The 27,518-nt window shown below is 37.3% G+C and overlaps 1 protein-coding gene across 2 annotated transcripts in view; it reads right to left on the bottom strand.

Moving 5' to 3' along the window:
* The window catches only part of REC114 (REC114 meiotic recombination protein), a 112,797-nt gene that overhangs the window by 11,848 nt on the left and 73,431 nt on the right, over positions 1-27,518 (bottom strand). The window contains exon 3 of one of the 2 annotated variants that reach the window (XM_003818569.5): positions 7,829-7,912. The exons of the other annotated variant lie outside the window; for it this stretch is intronic. Within the exon in view, the coding sequence (XP_003818617.1) occupies positions 7,829-7,912 (84 nt within the window). The remainder of the gene's footprint in view (positions 1-7,828; positions 7,913-27,518) is intronic. 2 annotated transcript variants of the gene reach the window in all.

Below are 27,518 nucleotides of genomic sequence, written 5' to 3'. Positions count from 1 at the left end.
AAGTGTCTATTCAGGCCGGGCACAGTGACTCATGCCTATAATCCCAGCTCTTTGGGAGGCCAAGGCAGGAGGATCACAAGGTCAAGAGATCGAGGCCATCCTGGCCAACATGGTGAAACTCTGTCTCTAGTAAAAATACAATAATTAGCTGGGCATGGTGGCGCATGCCTGTAGTCCCAGCTATTCGGGAGGCGGAGGCAGAACAATCACTTGAACCCGGGAGGTGGAGGTTGCAGTGAGCCTAGAGTACACCACTGCACTCCAGCCTGGCAACGGCAAGACTCCATCTCAAAAAAGAAAAAAAAAGTGTCTATTCATGTCCTTTTCCCACTTTCTTATGGAGTTGTTTTTTTCTTGTAAATTTAAGTTCCTTGTAGGTGCTGGATATTAGACCTTTGTCATATGCATAGTTTGCAAAAATGTTCTCCTATTCTATAGGTTTTGTGTTTACTTTGTTGATAGTTTCTTTTGCTGTGCATGGCTCTTTGGTTTAATTAGATCCTATTTTGCTTTTGTTGCAATTGCTTTTGGCATCTTTGTCACGAAATCTTTGCCTGTGCCTGTGTCCTGGATGGTATTGCCTAGGTTGTCTTCCAGCATTTTTATAGCATTTGGTTTTACATTTAAGTCTCTAATCCATCTTGAATTAATTTTTGTATTTCTGTGTATGGCTAGCCAGTTATACCCATTCTGTGTATGGCTGTTTTATGGCTGAATAGTACTCCATTGTGTATAAGTACCACATTTTCTTTGTCCATTTATCTGCTGATGAACACTTAGGTTGCTTCCATATCTTGGCTATAGTGAATAGTGCTGCAACAAACATGGGGGTGCAGATATCCTGATACATTGATTTCCTTTCTTTTGGGTATATATCCAGCAGTAGTATTGCTGGATCATATGGTAGCTCTATTTTTAGTTTTTTGAGGAACGTCCAAACTGTTCTCCATAATGGTTGTGCTAGTTTACATTCCCACCAACCATTTAACAGGGTCCCCTTTTCACCACATCCTCTCCTGCATTTGTTATTGCCTGGCTTTTGGATAAAAGCCATTTTAACTGGAGTGAGATGGTATCTCATTGTAGTTGTGATTTGCATTTCTCTGATGATCAGTGATGTTGATCACCTTTTCATATACCTGTTTACCATTTGCTTTTTGAGAAATGTCTATTCAAATCTTTCGCCCATTTTTAAATCAGATTATTAGATTTTTTTTCCCTATTGAGTTGTCTGAGCTCCTTATACATTCTGGTTATTAATCCCTTGTTATATGGGTAGTTTGCAAATATTTTCTCCCCTTCTGTGGGTTGTCTCTTCACTTTGCTGTGCAGAAGCTTTTTAACTTAAAGTGATCCCCTTTGTCCATTTTTGCTTTGGTTGTCTACACTTGTGGGGTATTACTGAAGAAATTTTTGCCCAGATCAACATCCTGGAGAGTTTCCTCAGTGTTTTCTTGTAGTAGTTTTCATAGTTTGAGGTCTTCGATTTAAGTATTTAATCCATTTTTATTTGATTTTTGTATATGGTGAAAGATAGGAGTCTTGTTTCATCCTTCTGCACATAGATATCAGTTTCCCAGAACTCTTTTTTTTTTTTTCCTGAGACAGAGTTTTGCTCTTGTTGCCCAGGCTGGAGTGCAATGACACAATCTCGGCTCACCGCAACCTCCACTTCCCGGGTTCAAGCGATTCTCCTGCCTCAGCAATTTCCCAGAACTCTTTATTGAAGAGACTGTCTCTTCCCTCAGGGTATGTTCTTGTAACCTTTATCAAAAATGAGTTCACTGATAAATATATTTTTATAGGTTATATATATTGTGTGTGTATATGTAAAATACATTGCTGTTCTATAACATAATTTTTAATTTAACATCAAATATATAAAAATAGAAGTATACCTCATTACTTTCAATGGCTGAAGAGTATTCCTTTATTTAACTGGCCCCCTATGGATGAACATTTAGGTTATTTCCAGCCTTTGTTCCTATTGTAAACCACAAAGCTTTAACAAGCACTCTTATACATACATCTTTGTGTATACATGCCTAAAAGCAGATTTGCTGGGTCAAAGGATGTGTGTAATTCATATTTTGGTACATAATGCCTAACTCCCCTGTGGCAAGACAGGGCTTATTTACTCCCACCAAGAATCTATGTGCCCATTTCCCTCCAACACTGAAGATTCTTTTTTAAAATTTTTGTCAACATACTAGGTTAACATAGTTTTTTAAAAATTTCATTTCTTTGATTACAAGTGAGGTTGACTATCTTTCTTATGCTTATTGGTCATTTGTATTTTTTCTTTTAGTGTATTACCTATTCATGCCCTTAGCCATTTTCCTCTTGGATGGATAATCCCCAGATTATCAAGAGTCATTGAAAGCTAACCTTCCCTGAGGAAGGGAAAAGAACTGATAAGAGACCTAATACATTCGATCTATAATACTACTATGAATCTTCTTTTGTGAAATTAAACTGATTTCTTGTTTACAGTTATTTAGCTGTTTCCAACAGACTCTATATGAAGACATCTATATGAAGTACCCTTATATTAGCTATTAGGATTCTGCAATTAACTTTCTGACAGTGACATCAGCAACTGTATTTCATAGCTAGCTTTAAAAAGCTGTATGCACAAGCAGACACTAAGCATACAAGCAGGGCAAAAACCTGAGACCAGTTATATAAGTCTACAGGTATCTATATGTGAATGTATATAATAATCAGTTTGGATAGCTAGGGTTTTTTTTGGAGTATAATTCCAAAAAAGCAACAGAGTAGGTTACATGTCTAATAGCGTAACTGAAGTCTTGTTCCATGTTTGCTTCTGTAAAAATTTTAGAATTTGAGCTTATCATCTAAAGCCAGAAATACCACTTCAATGCATGTGGATCCAAGATAAAACCCAGGTACATCAGGAAAAATCTGAAAATTAGTTGTATCTCCATCCTATATCCTCAATGCCATAGGTTACCATAATGGAAAACTTTCCACTGGGTTAACCAGAGGAACTGCTAAAGATTGAAAGTCTTGATGAGATTTATTTTTATGCCATAATTAAAAGTCAGAAAGAGCTTCTTGCTGTGAAGTGAAAAGTTCTCAAGTATACCAACAATCACGAACTTCGCCAAATATACAGTCTCTAGTTTCTATCACCTAAGAAGATGGGCTCATAATTACTGTATCTGAAGTGGTGGCTTACATGTAAAGTTGCACCTACTCTCCTTCAGAACACTTAATTTCAAGTTATAACAACTAATACAGACTCAAGGAAGCAAATTTAAGGATAAGTGCTCATCTCTTTTCACTTATCTACGTGTACTCACAAAGGGATTAGGCCTACTAAGTGCTGGCTCACAGGTATGAATAGCATCTCCATACAGAGATGCTTAGGCCACAGGCTCCACAGTAGGTGTTCCAAGGCATCGTCATGCCCTGGAAAATGTGGAGCCCAGTTAACATGACATAGAGAGCCAAGGAGACACTAGAGGCCTCATAAAAACCCAGTGGGTTTTCCCGCTGGTTTTAGATTCATCACCCAGGTTGGTAAGAAATTTTCCATTACCACTAAGACCCCAACTGAAGCAGTTTTTCCCACCGCTAATTGTGAATTCCTCTACTATGGAAAATGTGGAAGTACAGAAAAAGGTCTTAACCAGAGAAGGTACTTCAGCATTTTATTTGATTCTTTGCTTTGAAACTAAAAGGCAATACTCAAAGCCTTGGCTAGACGAAATCATTTTAAAAACTCCTCAGTGAGTTACTGGGAGTGAGAAGTAAAGAGGACAGTGGTTGTTTGGGTTTCCTTCTTTGAGCCAAAGTGCCCTTAAGATAAGGAATTATATGTCTATTGTTAGCCCCCTATTTGATCAGAATTGCTGGAAAAAGGGAAGCCTACCTTATAAGTAGGCAGAATTTATTCAACCTACTTAGTTCAGAGAGAAAAGAAATATAATGTTTACTACTCATAGAATTTATATTAAATTGCTATAAAAGGAATGAAAATTTTACTTCTTCCATTTGTCAATTAAATAATAGTGTTTTGGCATAATACTTGAAAACTAAAAGTTATCCAAGCCAAGATGCACCAGAGATACTCTTTGCCAGGTAGGGCAAAAGAAGAATCTGTTGGTTCAATGTCAACATATTACATCAAGTCAATAGATCAAAGGAGGAAGAAACCCATGATCTTAATACTTGTCAAAAAGCATTTGATAAAATGATATGTAATCCTGATAAAGGTATTAAATAAACTATAATTGAAAGAGAATCTGCCTTACATGATAAAGAATATCGAACCATTGGCTAGGCATGGTGGCACACTCCTGTGGTCCTAACTACTCAGAAGGATGGGGCGGGAGGATTGTTTGAGCCCTGAAGGTTGAGGCTGCAGTGAGCAGAGATCACAACACTGCTCCAGCCTGGGGGACAGAGTTAGACTCTTCTCAAAAAAAAAAAAAAAAAAAAAGCCAGTTAACAGCCAGAGATGGAGTTAATGTCTAAACACTACTTCCCATGCAAGTCAGGAAGACGTCAAAGATACTATAACCCTATGATTACAGCATTCTGGGAGATCTAGACAATTCGGTAAGGTGGGGAAAGTAATAAAAAATATAAATCATTGGAAAGAAATACAATTGTCTGTAAATTATAAAAACACTTTCCTAGAAATTAAAAAACAGTTAATAAAAGTTTAGTAAGGAGGTTAAATTTAAACTAATTCAGAAAAAAATCCAATAATAACTGGCTGAAAATATATTTGGGATAAAGAATACCATTTACAGCTAGGTGTGGTGGCTCACACCTGTAATCCCAGCACTTTGGGAGGCCGAGGCGGGCAGATCACCTGAGGTCGGGAGTTTGAGACCAGCCTGACCAACATGGAGAAACCCCGTCTCTCCTAAAAATACAAAATTAGCTGGGTGTGGTAGCGCATGCCTGTAATCCCAGCTACTCAGGAGGCTGAGGCAGGAGAATCGCTTGAACGTGGGAGGAGGTTGCAGTGAGCTGAGATCACGCCATTGCACTCCAGCCTGGGCAACAAGAGTGAAACTCCGTCTCAAAAACAAACAAACAAAAAAACCATTGACAATAACAGGCAAATGGTTCCTAGTTTTAAATGTTTAAAAAGTCTGTGCATACAGTATATACACAAATATATAAAATTTTATAGCTACACAAATTATACATAGTTTGAAGAAGAGAAAAACTAGGCAAAAGAAGGTGATTAACAGAAGAAATACAAATGTTACATTACCATTCTCATCAGTTTTAACAAGAAATGCAAATTAAAGGAATATGCTCATTTCTGCCTGTCAAATTAGAAACTAGTTTTTGAATTTAAATTGTATCACCACGTTGGAGAGGATTTGGATAAATGAACATTCTTACACATTGCCAGTACAGTAGAAGCAGGGACAACCTATCGGGAGGGCAAATTTATATTTTTTTTTTTAAAAAAAGTGTATACTTCTAGGACTTCTATCTCAAGAACCCTGTAAATAAATCCTTATGAAAATCAGAACATTTTTATAATAGTGAAAAATTAGCGATGAGTTAAACCCTAGTGCATCCAAACAATAACACGCTACCAAGCCATTATGAGTGTTTTCTTTCAGAGACTTATCTAATGACTTGGTATAATGTTCCTGATAAAAAGAACAGGATACAAAGTACTACAATCCCCATTTTATAAATTATCTATATGGTGGACACTCAATTAGCACAAGCCAATCCACAAGAGGGGCTGGAAATGTCAAACGCTCATTTTCCTAATCTTTGCAGTTTGGGACAGCCATATTACACTGGTCCATGACACATAAGCAGGCATCTTCTGGGAGTTGTGGGTGGTGGAGAGCTATATAGGAAAGTGGATGCTTTCCTTATAAAAGGGCCAGGTGATGCTGACCTTCCTTCAATGGAAATATAGTAGAGCTGCAGCAACCATTCTGCACCCAAGAGGGAGAGGCCAGGAGAATTACCGAGATGCCAACCTGGACACTGTTGAGTTGCTGGAGGATGCTAGCAAGGGCCTGTTTCTAGATTTCTTTTTTCTTTTTTTTTTTTTTTGAGACAGAGTCTTGCTCTGTTGCCCATGCTGGAGTGTAGTGGTGCGATCTTGGCTCACTGCAACCTCTGCCTCCTAGGTTCAAGCAATTATCTTGCCTCAGCTTCCCAAGTAGCTGGGATTACAGGCATCTACCACCACCCCTGGCTAATTTTTGTATTTTTAGAAAAGATGGGGTTTCACCACATTGTCCAGGCTGGTCTTGAACTCCTGATTTCAGGTGATCCACCTGTCTTGGCCTCCTAAAATGCTGGGATTACAGGCATGAGCCACCATGCCCAGCCTAGATTTCCTTTTAAGTGAAAAAAAAAGAAATCTGGTTTTTTAGGCCATTATAGCTGATTTTTCTCTTACATGCATCTGAACACAATCCTAACTGATACAGTATATATGCTTAGTAAAACCTTCAGAATATTAATAATTATTTTTGAGTGATCAAATTATGGTTGATTTTTATTTTGCTCTTTGTAGTTAGTTTAAAATTTTAGTAATAATGTATATTTAGAAAAATTTAAAACTCAAGTATCAAACATACAGCATGGTATAACTTTTTCAGAGATCTATACATTCATTCAGTATGATGTGGTCTGGAGCTAAGTCCAAAGATCAAAGGGCAGCCTGGTTCTCTGATAGCTAGTCATAACCTGGGCTATTGGCTTAAGTCAATTTCCTTATATGGGAAACAAAACAGGGGTTCTTGAACATTTTGGAGTGTGTGCTCCAGATCCCTGTGGCAATCTGGTAAGCCAGTGGACCCCTTCTCAGAACAATGTTTTTAATCACACAAAATGCACAAGTTTACAAAGAAACCAATTATACTGAATTAGTTTATTACAATATTAAGGCACTAATTTGTGAACTAATATATATGCTTCTTTATTAATGTATTTGATAATAAAGATCTAGTAGGAGGACTAATAAACACCTTAATTTTGAGGTAGTGATGAGCATAAACATTTGAGATGTCAGAAACAACTGAAATGTGATATGAAAGTATCTGTGATTTCCATTAGTGAGAAGGTCTAAAACTACTGTGGTCTGCTGGCCTTACATTCATAGTGGAAGGAAATGATAAATTTCAATTAGAGGTCAGTGAAAATCCATGGAAGTTCATGGACCCCCTGAATTCTATGGAGACTCTGGGGTCTGTGTACCCCAGGTTAATACCCCTCCACTAGATAATCGTCTAACAGAGTCTGAGTCCCTCAAAAATTAGTATCTTTCACTTAAATTTCAATATTATCTACTCCATGAATGTTAACAGATTGGTTTTCATAGTTATTTTTGAAGGAAAATGATCCAGGTGATTAATATGACTGTTTCTTTGATGAGGATCATTCTTTACACTTAATACAGCTAGAAAGCAAGTAAAAGGGAAATTTTTTAATATTAAAAAGAAAAAATGAAAATACATATTCACTGAATCATTTGAAGGTATACACCTTTTTAAACATCCAAATCGCAAGACAAGTGATGTACTCCACTTCCGATTTGTGCTTGGGGGATAGAGAATGGCTGCACAGCTCCATCAGACGCATATTGAGAAATCCATCAGAGCCTGACTCCTTAGCAATGTCCTCCTGCTAATGAGGCTTCTGCCTCTCTACGGTCCTTGTTTCATGTTTTTCTCATAGTACAAACCTTTCTTAAACATCTGTATTCTTCCCAGTACCCGTCACCTACCAAGAGATGCCCCCAAATACCTCCCCAACATACACACATAGAAGATGAGAAGAGTGTGATCATTAGCTTAAATCTTGCCTTTATCGTTGTTCCAAACAACAGACAATCCACGCGTCTTACAATCTTCAACCAGTCCTTGCTACCAATGAGTGAAAACCCTTCCTGAAACAAAATTAGGCAAAAATTAGCAACAGAAACAAAAATATGAAGAATAGCTATGGCTGCAGCTACTTCCTGTTAGAAAGTTGTATATTTATTTATTGTGTAACTCAAACATAGTAGCAATGACTCAATAAAACCAGTTGCCAAGGATGACCCTTATACTAAGTCCTCAATGTCCTGGTGCTTTTCCTGCATGAGGAACATAAGACAACTTTTTTTCTTAATCTTTTTATGTTGAAAATCAATACAATACTAAAGATAGTTAAGTGTCCATAGTCATATTTGATATAAAATGCCTTTCTATGCCTCTAGGATTTGCCAAAATATTTTATATTCCCCCAAATCAAGGGTTCCATTATACTGATTTATTAACTTATCTGGCACGTCTCTAACTCCATAGTAAGATTTCTCTTCATAAGAATCTTATTTTCAGATTCCTATGAATGGAAAATTTAAAGCAGTTTTCTTTTGGATACTGAATGTTTACTTCTTCATTTCCACCTGAAAAAACAAAAAAAGGCAAAGAGGGCAGTAGAGGGCACACAAGTCTCAAATGAGGGACAACAGTTGGATCCATAAAGTGAAAAGATAAACTTTCTCTGCCATTTACTAATAAAGTCAGTGGAATGAACTATCTGATGATTATGGCAGCTCTTAAGCGCCAGTTATGTTGTCACTGGTTTCCTCAGTTAAGCAACCCATTGAGTTAGAATATGTTTAGCATACAGTAAAACCAATCCAGGAGATTAACTGACAATATGCAAAAACTGCATGCAAACTGCCAGTCTACCCTTAAATGTTAGTCCACCACAGCCAGGGAAGGCTGCTGGAGTAATCTGAGAAATCCCCAACTCTTAAAAAAACAGAAGAAAATGTAGTCCCTTATCCATTTGAACCCTCACAAAATCCCTCTGCCTAAATCTCAGTATGGTGAAAGTTGCAACTTTCATAGAAATTTACAACCTGGGAAACAGTGAGGGTTAATTCTTTGATGCTTTCATTAAAAAAAAAAAAAAAAAAAAGGAGCCGGGCGTGGTGGCAGGTGCCTGTAGTCCTAGCTACTCCAGAGGCTGACACAGGAGAATGGCATGAACCCAGGAGGCGGAGGTTGCAGTGAGCCGAGATTGCGCCACTACACTCCAGTCTGGGGGACAGAGTGAGATTCCGTCTCAAAAAAAAAAAAAAATCAGTTCTGAAATGCTACCTCTAAGCATTTTATCAATAGGTTTTTTTTTCCAAATGGAAAGAGAAGTTAGACAAACCATTTATGATTTCTTCTTAAAACCCTCTCAGAATTAGCAAAAAGAAATGTTGATTATTACATCCAAAAATACAGTTAATTGTAGTTTCAAGTGGCAATGTATGAGGAAACTGGCACTCACACACATTGCGGGTGGGAGTGCAAATTGGTACAATGCTTATGGAGGGCAATTTGGCAATATCAAAATTACAAATGTATTTATATTTAGACCCAGCAATCCCAATGCCGGGAATTCATTTTACAGATCAACCTGCCCATGTATGAAGTGATGCATGGAGAAGGGTAAGCATTTCTGCTTTTTTTTTTTAAACATAAGATTGGAAACAACTCAGGTATGCATCAAAGGTGGATTGGTTAAGTAAATTGTGGTACTCTATACAATGGAATACTATACAGGTGTAAAAAGTAGTAAATGTTATATATCAGCACTGTCCAGTAGAAATAGAATTTGAGCCAGGCGCGGTGGCTCACGCCTGTAATTCCAGCACTTTGGGAGGCCGAGGCAGGCGGATCACGAGGTCAGAGATCGACACCATCTTGGCTAACACAGAGAAACCCTGTCTCTAGTAAAAATACAAAAAATTAGCTGGGTGCAGTGGCGGGTGCCTGTAGTCCCAGCTACTCAGGAGGCTGAGGCAGGAGAATGGCGTGAACCCAGGAGGCAGAGCTTGCAGTGAGCCAAGATAGCGCCACTGCAGTCTGGCCTGGGCGAAACAGCAAGCCTCTGTCTCAAAAAAAAAAAAAAAAAAGAAATAGAATTTGAGCCACATATGTAATTTAAAGTTCTCTAGTATCACTTTTAAAAAAAGATAAATTGGCAGAATTGGTTTTAATATTTTATGTAGCCAACTATATCAAAAAACACTGAACAAATTGATGACTAGATTGTAAACGATGTAAAACATTAATGAGACAGTTTGCATTTTTTTATACTGTCTTTGAAATCCAGTGTGTGTTTTACACTTATACCACATCTCAATTTGGATGTTGGATTTTCAATAGTTAAAGTGAAATGTAGTCCTACTAAAACAATAAAGTTGAGATTAATAGGAAAATATTGTTCACTGCTTTCATTTTTTAAATCTAAATTTAAATTTAATTTAAAATTCCATTTTTAGTTGCACCTGCCACATTTCAAGTGCTCCACAGCCACATATGACTCCTACTGACCTTGGACAGTGCAGCTCTATATAAACTGAACTCTAACACATATTGTTAGGCAAAAAAGCAAGCTACATAACAATGTCCATTATATGCTACTTTTTTAATAAGAGAGAACATAACAATGTATATTCTTTACATAAAGAACTAGAGGACTAATACACAAGAGGCTAATAAAAATATTATCTGCAGGGAGTGAAGGCGAACAGTGCAGATGTGGCAGGGGTGGGAATAAAAGCTTTCTCTATGCCTTTTTACATTGCTCTGATTTTTGAGCTGTGTAAGCTTCTTATGCATGTATGAGAAAATTTGTGCAAACATTTGTGCTGGACAACATTATTGTTTAATGTTATGCTTAATGCTTATGTTATGCATAATGCTTAAATTTGTGGACAACACTGTGCTTATAGTTAACAATACTGTACTGATCACTTAAAATGAGGGTACATTTCATGTCGCATGTTTTTTACTACAATTTTTAAAAGGCATGAAACAGCATAGCCTGTCTGAGAACCTGCAAGGAGACCACTGTCGCTGGAGTTGATGGGGAGGATACCCACTACAATATGGCATGAACTCAAGGAAGAGGCAGAAGCAGGACCTGAGAAGGGGTGTGCCCTTCCTCCTCAACAGCAACTCTTAGTTGAGCTGCTTTATGGCTCTTCATCAATTTGTTCAAACTATTTTGCCATGGAGTTTCCTATATCTCTTCTGCCTCTTCCCCCTAATTTTTTTGCCTAATTAACCTCTGATCATTGTTCACTTCTTGCCTACTCTCTCAACTAGGTGACTCTGTTGTACTTTCCCTTAACATTCCACTTTCTCTCATAGCATTTATCATTGTGTCTGTGTGTTTATAGTGATTTCCTTAATGTCTATTTTGTCGCTAGACTATAAGCCCCAAGAGGGAAGGGGCTAAGTTCGTTTTGCTCGCTAATGAATATATAGCACCTATTATAGTGCTTAACACTAAAAGGTGCTTCAATAAGTTTATTGAGTGAATAAATGAAACACTTTATTACAATTAATTAAAAGACTATCTATTGGGTACTATGCTCACTACCTGGGTGATGGTATCATTTGTATCCCAAACCTCAGCATCACACAATATATTCAGGTAACAAACCTGCACATGTACCCCTGAATCTAAAATGAAAATTGAAATTATTTTTAAAAATTAATTAGACTATTTCATGCCAGGACCAGTATCATTTCTTGAGAGCAGTGATGACCACAAATCTATTACCTATCCAATGATATAGAACATCTTACTTTTATTTGACTTATGCTAATGTTCAAAATTCAGAAAGAGTTCTTTCCTCCTAATGCTGAGATTTAGTAAAGAAGCCTGTGTGTCTAACCACTTGCCATACATAAATTTCAATAACTGATCTGCCTTGCTGTGAAAATCCGCCTGTTTGAATCTCTTTAAGGCTTATCCATCTAGAGAATTCAGTTTGGCTCAACTGATAGCTTCTCTGTAGCTTTTCCTGACTTTCTCACAATTAAGTGACCTGCTCTGTGTTCTCATAGCATGCTGTGCTTACTGCCATTAAACATGCGGTTAACATCACTGAGCTCCTACCACAGCTGGCCACTGTGCTAGGGGTTAAAATATAAGACACAGAATCTGTCCAAGAGGAGGGGGAAATGTGTCAAAATCACCGAGGGAGCTTCTGCTACTGGAGCTTTGGATACTGTTCCCCCACCAGGTCAAGAATCACTGCCAAAGGAAGTTACTGTTAATTGATGAGAGTCTGTCATAACCCAGGAAAGTGCTGAGGCAGAAAAATTGAGGTTCAGAATTGATAGCACTGGGTGGGACAGGAAAGAGTGGAGAACTCTTTAGTTTAATTAGATCCCATTTGTCAATTTTGTCTTTTGTTGCCATTGCTTTTGGTGTTTTAGACATGAAGTCCTTGCCCATGCCTATGTCCTGAATGGTAATGCCTAGGTTTTCTTCTAGGGTTTTTATGGTTTCAGGTCTAACGTTTAAGTCTTTAATCCATCTTGAATTGATTTTTGTATAAGGTGTAAGGAAGGGATCCAGTTTCAGCTTTCTACATATGGCTAGCCAGTTTTCCCAGCACCATTTATTAAATAGGGAATCCTTTCCCCATTGCTTGTTTTTCTCAGGTTTGTCAAAGATCAGATAGTTGTAGATATGCGGCGTTATCTCTGAGGGCTCTGTTCTGTTCCATTGATCTATATCTCTGTTTTGGTACCAGTACCATGCTGTTTTGGTTACTGTAGCCTTGTAGTATAGTTTGAAGTCAGGTAGTGTGATGCCTCCAGCTTTGTTCTTTTGGCTTAGGATTGACTTGGCAATGCAGGCTCTGTTTTGGTTCCATATGAACTGTAAAGTAGTTTTTTCCAATTCTGTGAAGAAAGTCATTGGTAGCTTGATGGGGATGGCATTGAATATGTAAATTACCTTGGGCAGTATGGCCATTTTCACGATATTGATTCTTCCTATCCATGAGCATGGAATGTTCTTCCATTTGTTTGTATCCTCTTTTATTTCCTTGAGCAGTGGTTTGTAGTTCTCCTTGAAGAGGTCCTTCACATCCCTTGTAAGTTGGATTCCTAGGTATTTTATTCTCTTTGAAGCAATTGTGAATGGGAGTTCACTCATGATTTGGCTCTCTGTTTGTCTGTTGTTGGTGTATAAGAATGCTTGTGATTTTTGTACACTGATTTTTTATCCTGAGACTTTGCTGAAGTTGCTTATCAGCTTAAGGAGATTTTGGGCTGAGAAAATGGGATTTTCTAGATATACAATCATGTCGTCTGCAAACAGGGACAATTTAACTTCCTCTTTTCCTAATTGAATACCCTTTATTTCCTTCGCCTGCCTAATTGCCCTGGCCAGAACTTCCAACACTATGTTGAATAGGAGTGGTGAGAGAGGGCATCCCTGTCTTGTGCCAGTTTTCAAAGGGAATGCTTCCAGTTTTTGCCCATTCAGTATGATATTGGCTGTGGGTTTGTCATAGATAGCTCTTATTATTTTGAAATACGTCCCATCAATACCTAATTTATTGAGAGTTTTTAGCATGAAGGGTTGTTGAATTTTGTCAAAGGCTTTTTCTGCATCTATTGAGATAATCATGTGGTTTTTGTCTTTGGCTCTGTTTATATACTGGATTACATTTATTGATTTGCGTATATTGAACCAGCCTTGCATCCCAGGGATGAAGCCCACTTGATCATGGTGGATAAGCTTTTTGATGTGCTGCTGGATTCGTTTTGCCAGTATTTTATTGAGGATTTTTGCATCAATGTTCATCAAAGATATTGGTCTAAAATTCTTTTTGTTGTGTCTCTGCCTGGCTTTGGTATCAGAATGATGCTGGCTTCATAAAATGAGTTAGGGAGGATTCCCTCTTTTTGTATTGATTGGAATAGTTTCAGAAGGAATGGTACCAGTTCCTCCTTGTACCTCTGGTAGAATTCGGCTGTGAATCCATCTGGTCCTGGACTCTTTTTGGTTGGTAAGCTATTGATTATTGCCACAATTTCAGCTCCTGTTATTGGTCTATTCAGAGATTCAACTTCTTCCTGGTTTAGTCTTGGGAGAGTGTATGTGTCCAGGAATTTATCCATTTCTTCTAGATTTTCCAGTTTATTTGCGTAGAGGTGTTTGTAGTATTCCCTGATGGTAGTTTGTATTTCTGTGGGATCAGTGGTGATATCCCCTTTATCATTTTTTATTGCATCTATTTGATTCTTCTCTCTTTTTTTATTAGTCTTGCTAGCGGTCTATCAGTTTTGTTGATCCTTTCAAAAAACCAGCTCCTGGATTCATTAATTTTTTGAAGGGTTTTTTGTATCTCTATTTCCTTCAGTTCTGCTCTGATTTTAGTTATTTCTTGCCTTCTGCTAGCTTTTGAATGTGTTTGCTCTTGCTTCTCTAGTTCTTTTAATTGTGATATTAGGGTGTCAATTTTGGATCTTTCCTGCTTTCTCTTGTGGGCATTTAGTGCTATAAATTTCCCTCTACACACTGCTTTGAATGCGTCCCAGAGATTCTGGTATGTTGTGTCTTTGTTCTCGTTGGTTTCAAAGAACATCTTTATTTCTGCCTTCATTTCGTTATGTACCCAGTAGTCATTCAGGAGCAGGTTGTTCAGTTTCCATGTAGTTGAGCGGTTTTGAGTGAGATTCTTAATCCTGAGTTCTAGTTTGATTGCACTGTGGTCTGAGAGATAGTTTGTTATAATTTCTGTTCTTTTACATTTGCTGAGGACAGCTTTACTTCCCAGTATATGGTCAATTTTGGAATAGGTGTGGTGTGGTGCTGAAAAAAATGTATATTCTGTTGATTTGGAGTGGAGAGTTCTGTAGATGTCTATTAGGTCTGCTTGGTGCAGAGCTGAGTTCAATTCCTGGGTATGCTTGTTGACTTTCTGTCTTGTTGATCTGTCTAATGTTGACAGTGGGGTGTTAAAGTCTCCCATTATTAATGTGTGGGAGTCTAAGTCTCTTTGTAGGTCACTCAGGACTTGCTTTATGAATCTTGGTGCTCCTGTATTGGGTGCATATATATTTAGGATAGTTAGCTCTTCTTGTTGAATTGATCTCTTTACCATTATGTAATGGCCTTCTTTGTCTCTTTTGATCTTTGTTGGTTTAAAGTCTGTTTTATCAGAGACTAGGATTGCAACCCCTGCCTTTTTTTGTTTTCCATTGGCTTGGTAGATCTTCCTCCATCCTTTTATTTTGAGCCTATGTGTGTCTCTGCACATGAGATGGGTTTCCTGAATACAGCACACTGATGGGTCTTGACTCTTTATCCAATTTGCCAGTCTGTGTCTTTTAATTGGAGCATTTAGTCCATTTACATTTAAAGTTAATATTGTTATGTGTGAATTTGATCCTGTCATTATGATGTTAGCTGGTTATTTTGCTCGTTAGTTGATGCAGTTTCTTCCTAGTCTCGATGGTCTTTACATTTTGGCATGATTTTGCAGCGGCTGGTACCGGTTGTTCCTTTCAATGTTTAGTGCTTCCTTCAGGAGCTCTTGTAAGGCAGGCCTGGTGGTGACAAAATCTCTCAGCATTTGCTTGTCTGTAAAGTATTTTATTTCTCCTTCACTTATGAAGCTTAGTTTGGCTGGATATGAAATTCTGGGTTGAAAATTCTTTTCTTTAAGAATGTTGAATATTGGCCCCCACTCTCTTCTGGCTTGTAGGGTTTCTGCCGAGAGATCCGCTGTTAGTCTGATGGGCTTCCCTTTGAGGGTAACCCGACCTTTCTCTCTGGCTGCCCTTAACATTTTTTCCTTCATTTCAACTTTGGTGAATCTGACAATTATGTGTCTTGGAGTTGCTCTTCTCGAGGAGTATCTTTGTGGCGTTCTCTGTATTTCCTGAATCTGAACGTTGGCCTGCCTTGCTAGTGCTGGAGAGGTTGTGGAGAAATAGGAACAGTTTTACACTGTTGGTGGGACTGTAAACTAGTTCAACCATTGTGGAAGTCAGTGTGGCGATTCCTCAGGGATCTAGAACTGGAAATACCATTTGACCCAGCCATCCCATTACTGGGTATACACCCAAAGGACTATAAATCATGCTGCTATAAAGACACATGCACACATATGTTTACTGTGGCACTATTCACAATAGCAAAGACTTGGAACCAACCCAAATGTCCAACAATGATAGACTGGGTTAAGAAAATGTGGCACATATACACCATGGAATACTATGCAGCCATAAAAAATGATGAGTTCATGTCCTTTGTAGGGACATGGATGAAATTGGAAATCATCATTCTCAGTAAACTATCGCAAGAACAAAAAACCAAACACCGCATATTCTCACTCATAGGTGGGAACTGAACAATAAGATCACATGGACACAGGAAGGGGAATATCACACTCTGGGGACTGTTGTGGGGTGGGGGGAGGGGGGAGGGATAGCATCGGGAGATATACCTAATGCTAGATGACGAGTTAGTGGGTGCAGCTCACCAGCATGGCACATGTATACATATGTAACTAACCTGCACAATGTGCACATGTACCCTAAAACTTAAAGTATAAAAAAAAAAAAAAGAGTGGAGAACTCTAGGAAATGCTAATTTACCATCAGACAAAAGAACAAGAGCCAATACCAAGAATGAATGTCCAGGACAGAGTAATGTGGAAGCTAAGAGGGGTGAGAGTTTCCAGCAGAGAAACTTGTCAATGGTGTCAGGTGATGCACAGGGATGGAGTAGAAATAAGGGCTGTCAAATCTGCATGGAGTCTAGCAGCAGGAGGTGCTGTGCCCTGCAATGGCTGGCTGTTGCTTCTACCCTGTCTTCTTTTTGTAGCCCCTACACCTCACTGCAAACTTCATGAGATCAAGAACTGGGGTACATTCATCTTTGTGCCCAGCATGTCTGTTGAATGAAAGAGGGCCAATTTCTGGCACATGGTTGACACCCCCATTTCCTCCTAACACACTTTGACCCATCCCTTAATTTGCCCAGTTCTGGCACAGCCTCCCTGAGGGGCAGTGGCCAGAATGCCACCAAGATGGGGCGCCACACTACACTTCATATAAAGAGAATCTCAAGCTTTGCTTTTCATGCATTATAAATTATGAAGTGCGTTTCTAAATTGTGGTCATCCATGCACTCCGTGGCCCCTGTTATCATACATAATGAAGACTTGCCATAGAGATAAAAAGGAAGCCATCAACGGAAGGGAGAAAAGTACCTAAGAAAATGGATGCACAGATAAGATGTACATAATCCGAAGTCCAAAGATGGTGGGAAAAACTACCTGTGCCCTTAACCCTACTGAGTCTGTTTCCCTTGCTGTTGACTCTGCCATTGAGCTAGTTCCGTTAGTACCTCAGACACCCCTCAGTTCTGACTTCACCTACCAGTTTGGGCAAGGAAGCCAGGAGAATATCATGGGGTGTCACTGGCATTTAGCTAGGTAAATTAGCTTTAAAATCTTCCCATTATGATTTTGTAAATGCTTTGAAGAAAACAGCATTTTATTTTTATGAAAATGACAATTCTAAATGTTCACACCTGCTGTAAAAACCCTGATTCAGAGGAAAACAGCATAGGAGAATCAGGTTACAAAAATAACTGGATGACTGATCATTTCACAGTGCACCTCGTCCCCAGGCTCAGAACACCAAAAGCGCTTCTTGATGGATGTGAGAAGGTGTTTTGGTGCCAGGTGATTTATTTAAAAATTAGACCCTGGCTTAAGCTTCAGGGTTGTGTTTCTGACTCACTATCCTGGAGCTCAGTTTGTGAGGATCAAATTTCACTGAAAACAGAAAAAAAAAATCCATGATAAGAGAATTGCTACAAATATGAAGACAACGATGTGAAGAGGGAAAACAAAGCAAAAGATTGGGATTTCTAAAATTACATTTTCTTTTTTCTGGAGACAGAGTTTTGCTCTGTTGCCAAGGATGGAGTGCAGTGGTACGATGATAACTCACTGCAGCCTTGATCTCCTGGGCTCAAGCAGTCCTCCCACCTCAGCCTCCTGAATAGCTGGGACCATAGGCATGCACCACCATGCCCAGCTAATTTTAAATTTTTTTGTAGAGATGGGGTCTCGCTATGTTGTACGGGCTGGTCGCAAGCAATCTTCCAGCCTGGGCCTCCCAAAGTGATGGGATTATAGGCATAAGCCACCACACCCAGGCAAAAATTAAATTTTCAATAATCATAACCAGTTGTTAGGTTAAGCTAATAATTAAGGTATTAAGCTAGCAAAAGGGAATAATAAGATAGAAATAATTTGTAGCTGGTTTGATTAGATTTTGGTCTTAGATTTGAATATGGATATTTCTGCAATATTCAGAAACATACAATATTGTGCTTGGAGAAGAAATACCTGCCTTACTTCAAAGTACCTATTCCACACTTAATATCATATCTCAGACTGAGATAGCTCAAACTAAGATGCCCATTCTATAACTTACTTTATTTTGGAGTTATATTTTTCCTGATTTATAAAAGCTATATAACCAGTTTGGTTTCATGCTGAACTATAGGCTATTTGGAAGGAGTAAATAAAAATAAATAATGTCAACAAAAAAGGACGACTGTGTTTTACAATTTTTATCATCTAGAAATCATGATATGCCATGAAAAGTTATTATATTTGTTCCAGAAGTATGTACCAGATTATGTGCTATGTCCTATAACTGACACTACAGATCAAAGTCAAATGGTCCCTGCCCTCAAGGAGCTGGGAGTCTAGGGGAAATTAAACAAATAACCACCCAACAATAATCAATGTGGTAAGTTCCATGATTCTACAGAAGCACAGAAAAGAGGCATTCAATTACTAGGTCCAGAGGAAATGGCCTTTGAACTGATTTTTTAAACTTATTTTGAAATAACTGATTTATTTTAAACTCTAAGTTTTCAAACATTCAAAGCTAGAGAAAATAGTAAAACAGTGTGATGAGCCATCACACTACGCACCCATCTTCCAGTCACAATTTTCATAACATGGCCAATCTTATTTTACTTACATCCACACTCAACAACTCCCATCTCCCTGGATTATTCTGAAGCAAATCCAAGTATCTGTATATATTTCAGAATCTATCTCTAAAAAGCCAAGGACCGGCCAGGCACAGTGGCTCACGCCTGTAATCCCAGCACTTTGGGAGGCCGAGGCAGGTGGACCACGAGGTCAGGAGATCGAGACCATCCTGGCTTTCATGGTGAAACCCCGTCTTTACTAAAAAATACAAAAAATTAGCTGGGCATGGTGGTGGGCGCCTGTAGTCCCAGCTACTCAGGAGGCTGAGGCAGGAGAATGGCGTGAACCTGGCAGGCAGAGCTTGCAGTGAGCTGAGAACACGCCACTGCACTCTAGCCTGGGCGACAGAGCGAGACTCTGTCTCCAAAAAATAAATAAATAAATAAATAAATAAATAAATAAATAAATAAAATAAAAAGCTAAGGACCTCTTAAAATATAATCACAAAATCATTATCACACCTTTAAAAATTAACAATTCCATAATATCATCAAGTATCTTTGTTGCTGTTCACATTTTCCTGATGATCTTGGTTTTTTAAACATGGTGTTTTGAATAGGGATCCAAATAAGGTCCACATATTGTGATACTTGATTGTCATGTCTCTTAAGTCTTACTGATTTTTCCTTTCATCCTTTTTCTTGGAATTTTTTTGTTAAAGAAACCAGGCCATTAGTCCTCTAGATTAGGGATTGACAATTTTTTTTGTTGTTAAGGGCCAGTGAGTAAATATTTTGGCATTTTGATTGTACAGACTCCTGCACCTACTCAACTCTGCCCTTGTAGCACGAAAGCAGCCACAAACAATACATAAACAAATAAGCATGGCTGTGTTCCAACAAAACCTTTTTATGAATGCTGCAATTTTCATAATTTACAAAATATTCTGAATTTTTTCAACCATTTAATAATGTAAAAACTATTCTTGGCTCAAAAGCCATACAAAAACAGGCAATGGGCCAGATGTGTCCCACACATTGTGTGCTAACCCCTGCCCTAAAGTCCCCTCACTAAATTTTGTTTTTGTATCTCCATGGTGTGTTTTAATATGTAACTCTGTCTTATAATTCTCAAAAAGTGGTAGATCAAGAAGCTTGCAGATTCAGGTTGGATTTTTTTTTCTCAGATTTTATAAGATTACTTCCTAAGTGACAGGTATTTGATTCCATAGTAGGTACATAATGGTTTTTTATTCTTTTTGTGATATTAGCAGCCATTGATAATCACTGCCTACACTCATTAATTCATCTGGGGTTGCAAAATGGTAATTTTTAAATTTTTTCATTCATTCTTTATGAGACAGAATACATCTCGAAAGAGGAATTTGCCTCATCAACTATTTTGTTATACTAGGTAAAAATAGGAAAGGTGGGATAAATGCTCACCCTCATTTCTTGTATTTGTCAGCTTTCAAAATAATGAGGTGGTTCTCTAGTATCCTCCAAAGATTACAATGAGGGTTTTTTTTAAAAAAGTGTCATTTGAAACTTACAAATTTAAATATATTTGCTGTTTCGATCCTTTGCAGTTACTGATCTTTACATTGCCTCTCTTTAGCTATGAGGACCTTTTCAAGTTGGCCCTGTCCTTTTGATATAGCCTTAGTAATCTCAAGGTATCAGAAGCTGAAATGCCTTTTTTTCCCCCCCGTATAGATAACGACATCACACAGGTCTTCAAGCTGTCAGTGATTTAGCTCCATCCACTCATATTTGGAAGGTCACAGGAATGCCTAGTCATCTAGTTTTAGTTGTAGATGTTATCCATGGGTCTTTGGTTTTGCAGCCCTGTTTGAACTGTCTATTTTTATGGGGAGATAGGAGAAAATACAAAAGCTGTGATGTCATTTCTGACCAACAGGGAATAAGAGGGTCAAAATTTATACTCCTATTATAAACAACTAGAAAACTGGACAAAACTATTGGAAGCAACTATTTTCAGACAGTAGAAAATAGACAGTACAGGACTGTGATATCTGATAAAAGGGAGACAAAGTGAGCCCTACCATCACCCAGGCTTTCTTCCTAAAATTAATTTCCAGACTTTGGCACAGAGAATGGAAATCCAAACAGAGCCTGCAACCCCAGTGAGTTGAGAAGAAAGAGATGGGAGGTCAGGTAGGCCAAGATGCTGCAGTTTTCAGGGCAGGGCACTTAAGAGAGGAAGACAACACAGAGAAAGAGCTTTAGAAACCTGCATATGCGTTCCTTGAATCTCTGGCTGAATAGCTGAAATACCATAAGACTGAGCAAGAACAACTTCTGGAAAAATAAGAATCACCAGGAATTGTAAGTCAAACAGTCCTAGAATTCCACAGGTCTGGGAATGTTTAAGTTACAACTAGCTAGAGTAGAGAGACTTCATTGAATACACAGGACATTCAGTAGAAAACATACATGAGGGCCAGATGTGGTAGCTTACACCTATGGTCCCAGTACTTTGGAAGCCCAAGATGGGAGGATTGCTTGAGGCCAAGGGTTCATGACTAGCCTGGGCAACATAATGAGACCCTATCCCTATTAAAAAAAAAAATGCATCAGGAGTATTGCTAAATCAGCCTTAGAGTAAAAGCTACTCTAGATCTACCTTAAAAGAGATTAAAAATAAGCTTCAAAAGGGTCAAACTGATTATTAGTAACTTAACTACTTGCTTGAAAGAAATTCTGTACTCTTTAAAGGAATACAACAAAAGTGAGCATGCAGCAATGTAAAAGTCACAATATCTGACATCTGATCAAAAAGTACTAGATATATGAAAAACCAGCAACAATGACTAGTAGGCTTGAGAAAAATGAGTCAACAGTAACAAACTCAGAAATTTAAGAGATGATAAAATTAGCAGAAAAGGGTGTTGAAGAAGCTATTTCATGAATATGCTCTATATGACAACAGCAGCACATTTGTCCAGGGGACAAATGGAAGTACACTATTGTTAAGTTTCATACATTACACAGGAAGCAGCATATATTTGAAGACAGACTGTGATAAGTTAGAGATGTATATTGTAAACCCTACAACAGCCATGGTGGGTGGTGATAAAGGAGGAGTAGCTAATAAACCAATTGTGAAAATGAAATGGAATCCTAAAAAAAACACTGAATTAACCCAAAAGTAACGAAAAGAGGGAAAAAGAAACAAACAAAAATAGATGTGATAAACAGAAAACAACAAGATGGCAGATTTAAACTTACACAGAAAATCACATTAAATGCAAAGGGTCTAAACCCTGAAAAGAGGTTGTCAGAATAGATTTTAAAAGCAAGATCAGACGATATTCTATCTAGAAAAAATTCATTTTTAATGTAAAGAAACAGATAAAACAAAAAGAGATAAAAAGATATGGCATTTAAACTCTAATAATAAGAAAACTGGAATGGCTATGTCAATCTCAGACAAACATATGTCAGGTCAAGGATCATTACCAGAGATAAAAAGGAACATCTCATTATGATAAAGGGTTAAATTCATCAAGAAAACGTAATAATCCTGAATGTGCTTGTACCCAATAACAGCTATTCAAAATACATGAAGCAAAAACTGACACAATTGAAAGGAGAAATAAATCTACAATTAGAATTGGAAACCTCAAAACTCCTTTTTCAGTAATGGACAGAACTTGTAGACTGAATAACATTAGGAATATGGAACACTTAACACAATCAACCAACTTGATCTGACATTCATAGAATACCTATCATCAGCAGCAGAATATACATTCTTTTCAAATGCACACAAAACATTCAAAAAGATATACCATATGCATACCTTCCATAAAGACTGAAATAATATAGAGTAGGTTTTTAAAAGAAGAATGAAATACTATAGAGTAGGCTTTCTGGTCATAACAGAATTAAATTAGAAAAAAATTACATAAAGATAACTGGAAAATCTCCAAATATTTACAAATTAAATAACACAATGTGAAATTACCCATGGGTAAAAAAAAAAAAATCACAGAATAAAACATTTTAAACTGAATGAAAATGAAAATACAACATAGAAAAAAATTGGGATATATAGTGAAAATAGTACTCAAAGGAAAGCTTATGATTTTAAATACTTAGAAAAAAAGCAATAATAATATAAGCTTCCACTGTATGAAGTCAGAAAATAACAAACTAAACCAGAAATAAGTAGAAGGAAATAAATATAGGGCTTAGGTAAATGAAATAGAAAACAGAAAATTTAATGAAACAAAAATATAGATCTTTGAAAAAATAATAATCTCTATCTAGATTGATCAAGAATAAAAAGTGAGAAGACACAAATTCACAACAAGAATAAAAGAGAAGATGGCACAACAGATCCCACAGGCACTAAAAAGATAGTAAGAATAGTACAACTTGGCTCATGTCTGTAATCCCTGCACTTTGGCCCTCCAGCAAGTCAACAAGCAAAATGCCTTGAGCATCCCAAAAAACTATTGCCATGACCTTTGCACTTGACTGATCCACATCTGCTCTGACTGGACCACTTCCACCTCTTTCTAGCCCACTGCTTTGATTGTGCTTTGTCTTTAGGATCATACTGGTAAAGCCATGTTTCATCTGTTGCAGTTCTTCGAAGAAATGCTTTGGGATCTAGATCCCACTTGTTAAAAATTTCCATTGAAAGCTCTGCTTTTGGGCCAGGCACAGTGGCTCATGCCTGTAATCCCACAACTTTGGGAGGCTGAGGCAGGCAGATCAATTGAAGCCAGGAGTTCAAGACCAGTCTGGCCAGCATAGCAAAACCCCATTTCTATTCAAAAATACAAAAATTAGCCTAGCATGGTGGTGGGTGCCTGTAGTCCCAGCTACTCAGGAGGCTGAGGCACAAGAATTACTTCAAACCAGGAGGCGAAAGTTGCAGTGAGCCAAGATCACACTACTGCACTCCAGCCTGGGCAACAGAGTGAGACTCTGTCTCCAAAAAAAAAAAAGAAAAAAGAAAAAGAAACCTCTGTTCTTGTCTGCAGTTCATCTGGGCACAAGAGTTTTGGTATTCATCAACATAAAGTTTGTTCAACTTTAATTTTTCAGTCAGAATTGTGTAAGCTGAACCAATTGAGATATCTATGATGCTGGCTATTGTTTGTACTGTTAATCATTGATCCTCTTCAATTAGGGCATGAACAAGATTCATTTTCTCCTTGCAAACTGATGTGGATTGTCTGCCACTATGGGCTTTATCTTCAACATTGTCTCATCCTTTCTTAAAATGATTTATCCATTTATAAACTGCCAATTTCTTTGGGAACATTGTCCTCATAAACTTTTCATAAAGCATCATTGATTTCACTCTTCTTCCATCCAAGCTTCACCATAAATGTGATGTTTGTTCTTTCTTCAATTTTAGCAAAATCCATGTTGCTCTAATAGGGGTTGTTTTCAAACTGATGTCTCCTCTTTCTTAGTGCCTCAAACTAGATACTGTTCAGACATGTTATAACAAGTTAGTAGATGTTTATTTTGGTGCAAAAAAAATGAAATCCTTGTATAGATTTTTCACAATATACTTTCTATGAACTTTTTGAAGACCCCTTGTACAAGGTCAATTGATTTCAATAAAAGTGCCACAATAATTCAATGAAGAAAGTACAATCTCTTCAAAAAATGGTGCTGGGACAATCAAATTATCCATAGTTGGGAAGAAGGGGACCTTGACCCTTACCTCACATCATACACAAAGATTAACTAAAAATAAATCATAGACCTAAATACACTAGCTGAAACTATAAAATTTCTAAAATAAAACATAGGAGAGAATCTTTGCCACCCCGGGGTAGAAACAGAGGACACAAAAAGTATGAACCATAAAAGAAACATTTCATAAATCAGACTTCATAAAATTTAAAGTATCAGCTCTTCCAAAGGCAACGTTAAGAAAATGAAAAAGCAAGCCACAGATTAAGAAAAAATATTCACAACATATATACATTAAAGCAAACTAAATATGGCCTGAGAAGGACTCCATACTTCTACATTTGTGTCCTTGTGGATGAACTGTAACCTAGCTTCATAGGCAGACAAAACTGAAAACCTAACTTAGTAGTATGCACCTGTAACAATAGCTAAGTCTTGGCCAATCCCAGCGGCCAGACTTCAACCATTCATTCACTGCTGTGTGTTCAAACTGTGTTCCAATAAGGCACAGGCTGAGCTGTAACCATTCCAGCTGTTCTGTACCTCACTTCCAATTTCTGTACCTCATTTCCCCCCCCTTTTTTTTTTTTGGTCTATAAATCTTCTTCCATCATGTGGCTGTGCTGGAGTCTCTGAATCTGCTGTGATTCTAGGGGCTGCCTGATTCATGAATCATTCATTGCTCAATTAAACTCCTTTAAATTTAATTCGGCTGAAGTTTTTCTTTTATCACATATCTGATGAAGGACTTGAATTCAGAATATATATATAAATATATATATAACCTCTTATAGACAACTCAATAGGCAAAATATTTCAACAGACACTTCACAAAGGAAGATAATACTAATGGCCAATAAACACATTAAAAGATACTCAACATAATTCATCAGAGCAACATCAATTAAAATCATGACATACCACCAATACCCAGCAGAATGGCTAAAATTAAAGAGACTGACAATAGCAAGTGTTGCTGAGGATATGAAGCAAACAGAACACTCATGCATTGCTGATTGGTGTGTACAATGGTACAACCACTTTGCAAAACAGTCTGGTGGTTTCTTACATAGTTAAGAATATACCAACAATATTACTGAGCAATTTAACTCTTATGTACTTACTTAGGGGAAATGAAAATATGTCCACACAAAACTTGAATACTAATGTTTATAACCGTTTTATTCTTAATAAATAAAAACTAGAAGAAACTCTAATGTCCATGAATATGTATTGGATAAACAATTTGTGGTATATCCATATAGTGATATACAACTCAACAGTTAGAGAAAATGAACTACAGATACAAACAACAATATGGGTGAATCTCAAAAACATACTGAGTGAAAAAAGCCAGACACAAAAGAGTTAATACAGATTATATGAAATCTCACAAAATATAAATTTAATCTACACTAACGGAAAGCAGATAGATCAATGTGGGGAATATTTATAGAGAAGGAGCACCCTTTTAAGGGTAATACAAATATTCTACATATTGATTGTGGTGGTGGTAGTTACCCAGATGCCTTTCGTTGCATGTAAATTATATCTCAATAAAGATGGAAAAAGGGGGAGGAAAGACTATGCTGGCAACATCTTCCAAGAATCCTAAACTGACTTGAAGGACAAGTGTAAGTTACTGAGTAAAGAAGCAGGTAGTATGATACATGTGAAAGCAGAGAGGCAAGAAATAACATGCCATGCCTCAGAAGTGCAAACCATTCCATATATGGCTGAAGGAGTGTGTGTATACATGACAGTGGAAGGAGAGGAGGCTGGAGGACAGGCAGATTCTTTGAAAAGGGCCTTTTCTGCTAAGCTAAAAATTCATATCAAAATGATCATCTACTTTTTCTACTTCCTGTCAATGTGGTGAAACACATTGATTTTTAAACATTAAGCTACCCTAGCATACTTTAAATAAACCCACTTCATTGTAATGTACTGTTCATTTTATGTGTTCAATTTGAGTTAGGAACTATTCCCTTTTTCTATTATCTAGAAAAATCTGAGTTCTTCCTTAAACATCTGAAAGAATTCACCAGACAAGTTACATGGGCCTACAGTTTTCTTTGTGGAAAGGTTTTAAATAACAGAAACAGTTTCCTTAATATACATTTTACTACTTAGATTTTCTATTCTTTCTTCTGTTAGCTTTGGTAAGTTGTATTTTTCAAGAAATTTGTGCATTTCATCCAATCAAATACATGATATAAAGATGATAAAAATACCTTCTTTTAATGTTTGTAGGCTCTACAGTGATATCCCCCTTTTCATTCCTAATATTATATCTTCTCTATTTCAAGAAATTAGTCTTTGTAAGGGTTCATCAATTTTACTAATCTTTCCATAGTACCAATTTTGGGCTTTCTTGATTTTTTTTGTTATACATTTGCTTTCTAATTCACTTATTTCTCTTCTTTATTTCTTCTATTTTCCTTAGGTTTGATTTACTGTTCTTTTTCAATCTGAGATAGAAGTTTAAATCCTTGATTTTCACTCTTACATCTTTTCTAATATGCTTGTACAACTACAGAATTTCCTCAGGCATAGCTTAGGCCAACAATTATTCAATTTTGGTATGTATAGTATGTGTACTTGAAAATAATGTGAATTCTGTCATTCTAGGTACAGTGTTCAGTATGTCAGTTGCTGTTTTGTTTCATCTTCTACATCTTTACTGATTTTTCTCTGCTCTTCTATTTGCTATTGAGAGGGGTGTGTTGAAGTCTCTCACCAGGATTGTGGATTTGTCCGTTTCTTAAGTATTTTTAATGCTAAAATAAAGTTTAACCCAGTCATTACCTCTGCTAAGACTTTCTTTATACTCTGGCCCATTCTGAAAGAGATACTCATCCTCTATGTCCCTGTAACATCTTGTGCACTCCTTTGTCACAGCACTTCCTACCCTGTCTTGTGAATCATATCTGCCTAGTCTGTGAGATTCCTGAGAGCAAAGTCTATGTCACAAACCTCTGTATCTCAAGAATGACATTCAATAGGCATGTCTGTTTGATGAATTAATGAAAAAATGAAGAACA

This window comes from Pan paniscus, chromosome 16, assembly GCF_029289425.2.
Source record: "Pan paniscus chromosome 16, NHGRI_mPanPan1-v2.0_pri, whole genome shotgun sequence".
NCBI lineage: Eukaryota > Metazoa > Chordata > Mammalia > Primates > Hominidae > Pan > Pan paniscus.
The sequence above is the reverse complement of the archived record's forward strand: the minus strand, read 5'-3'. Positions and strand labels throughout refer to the sequence as shown.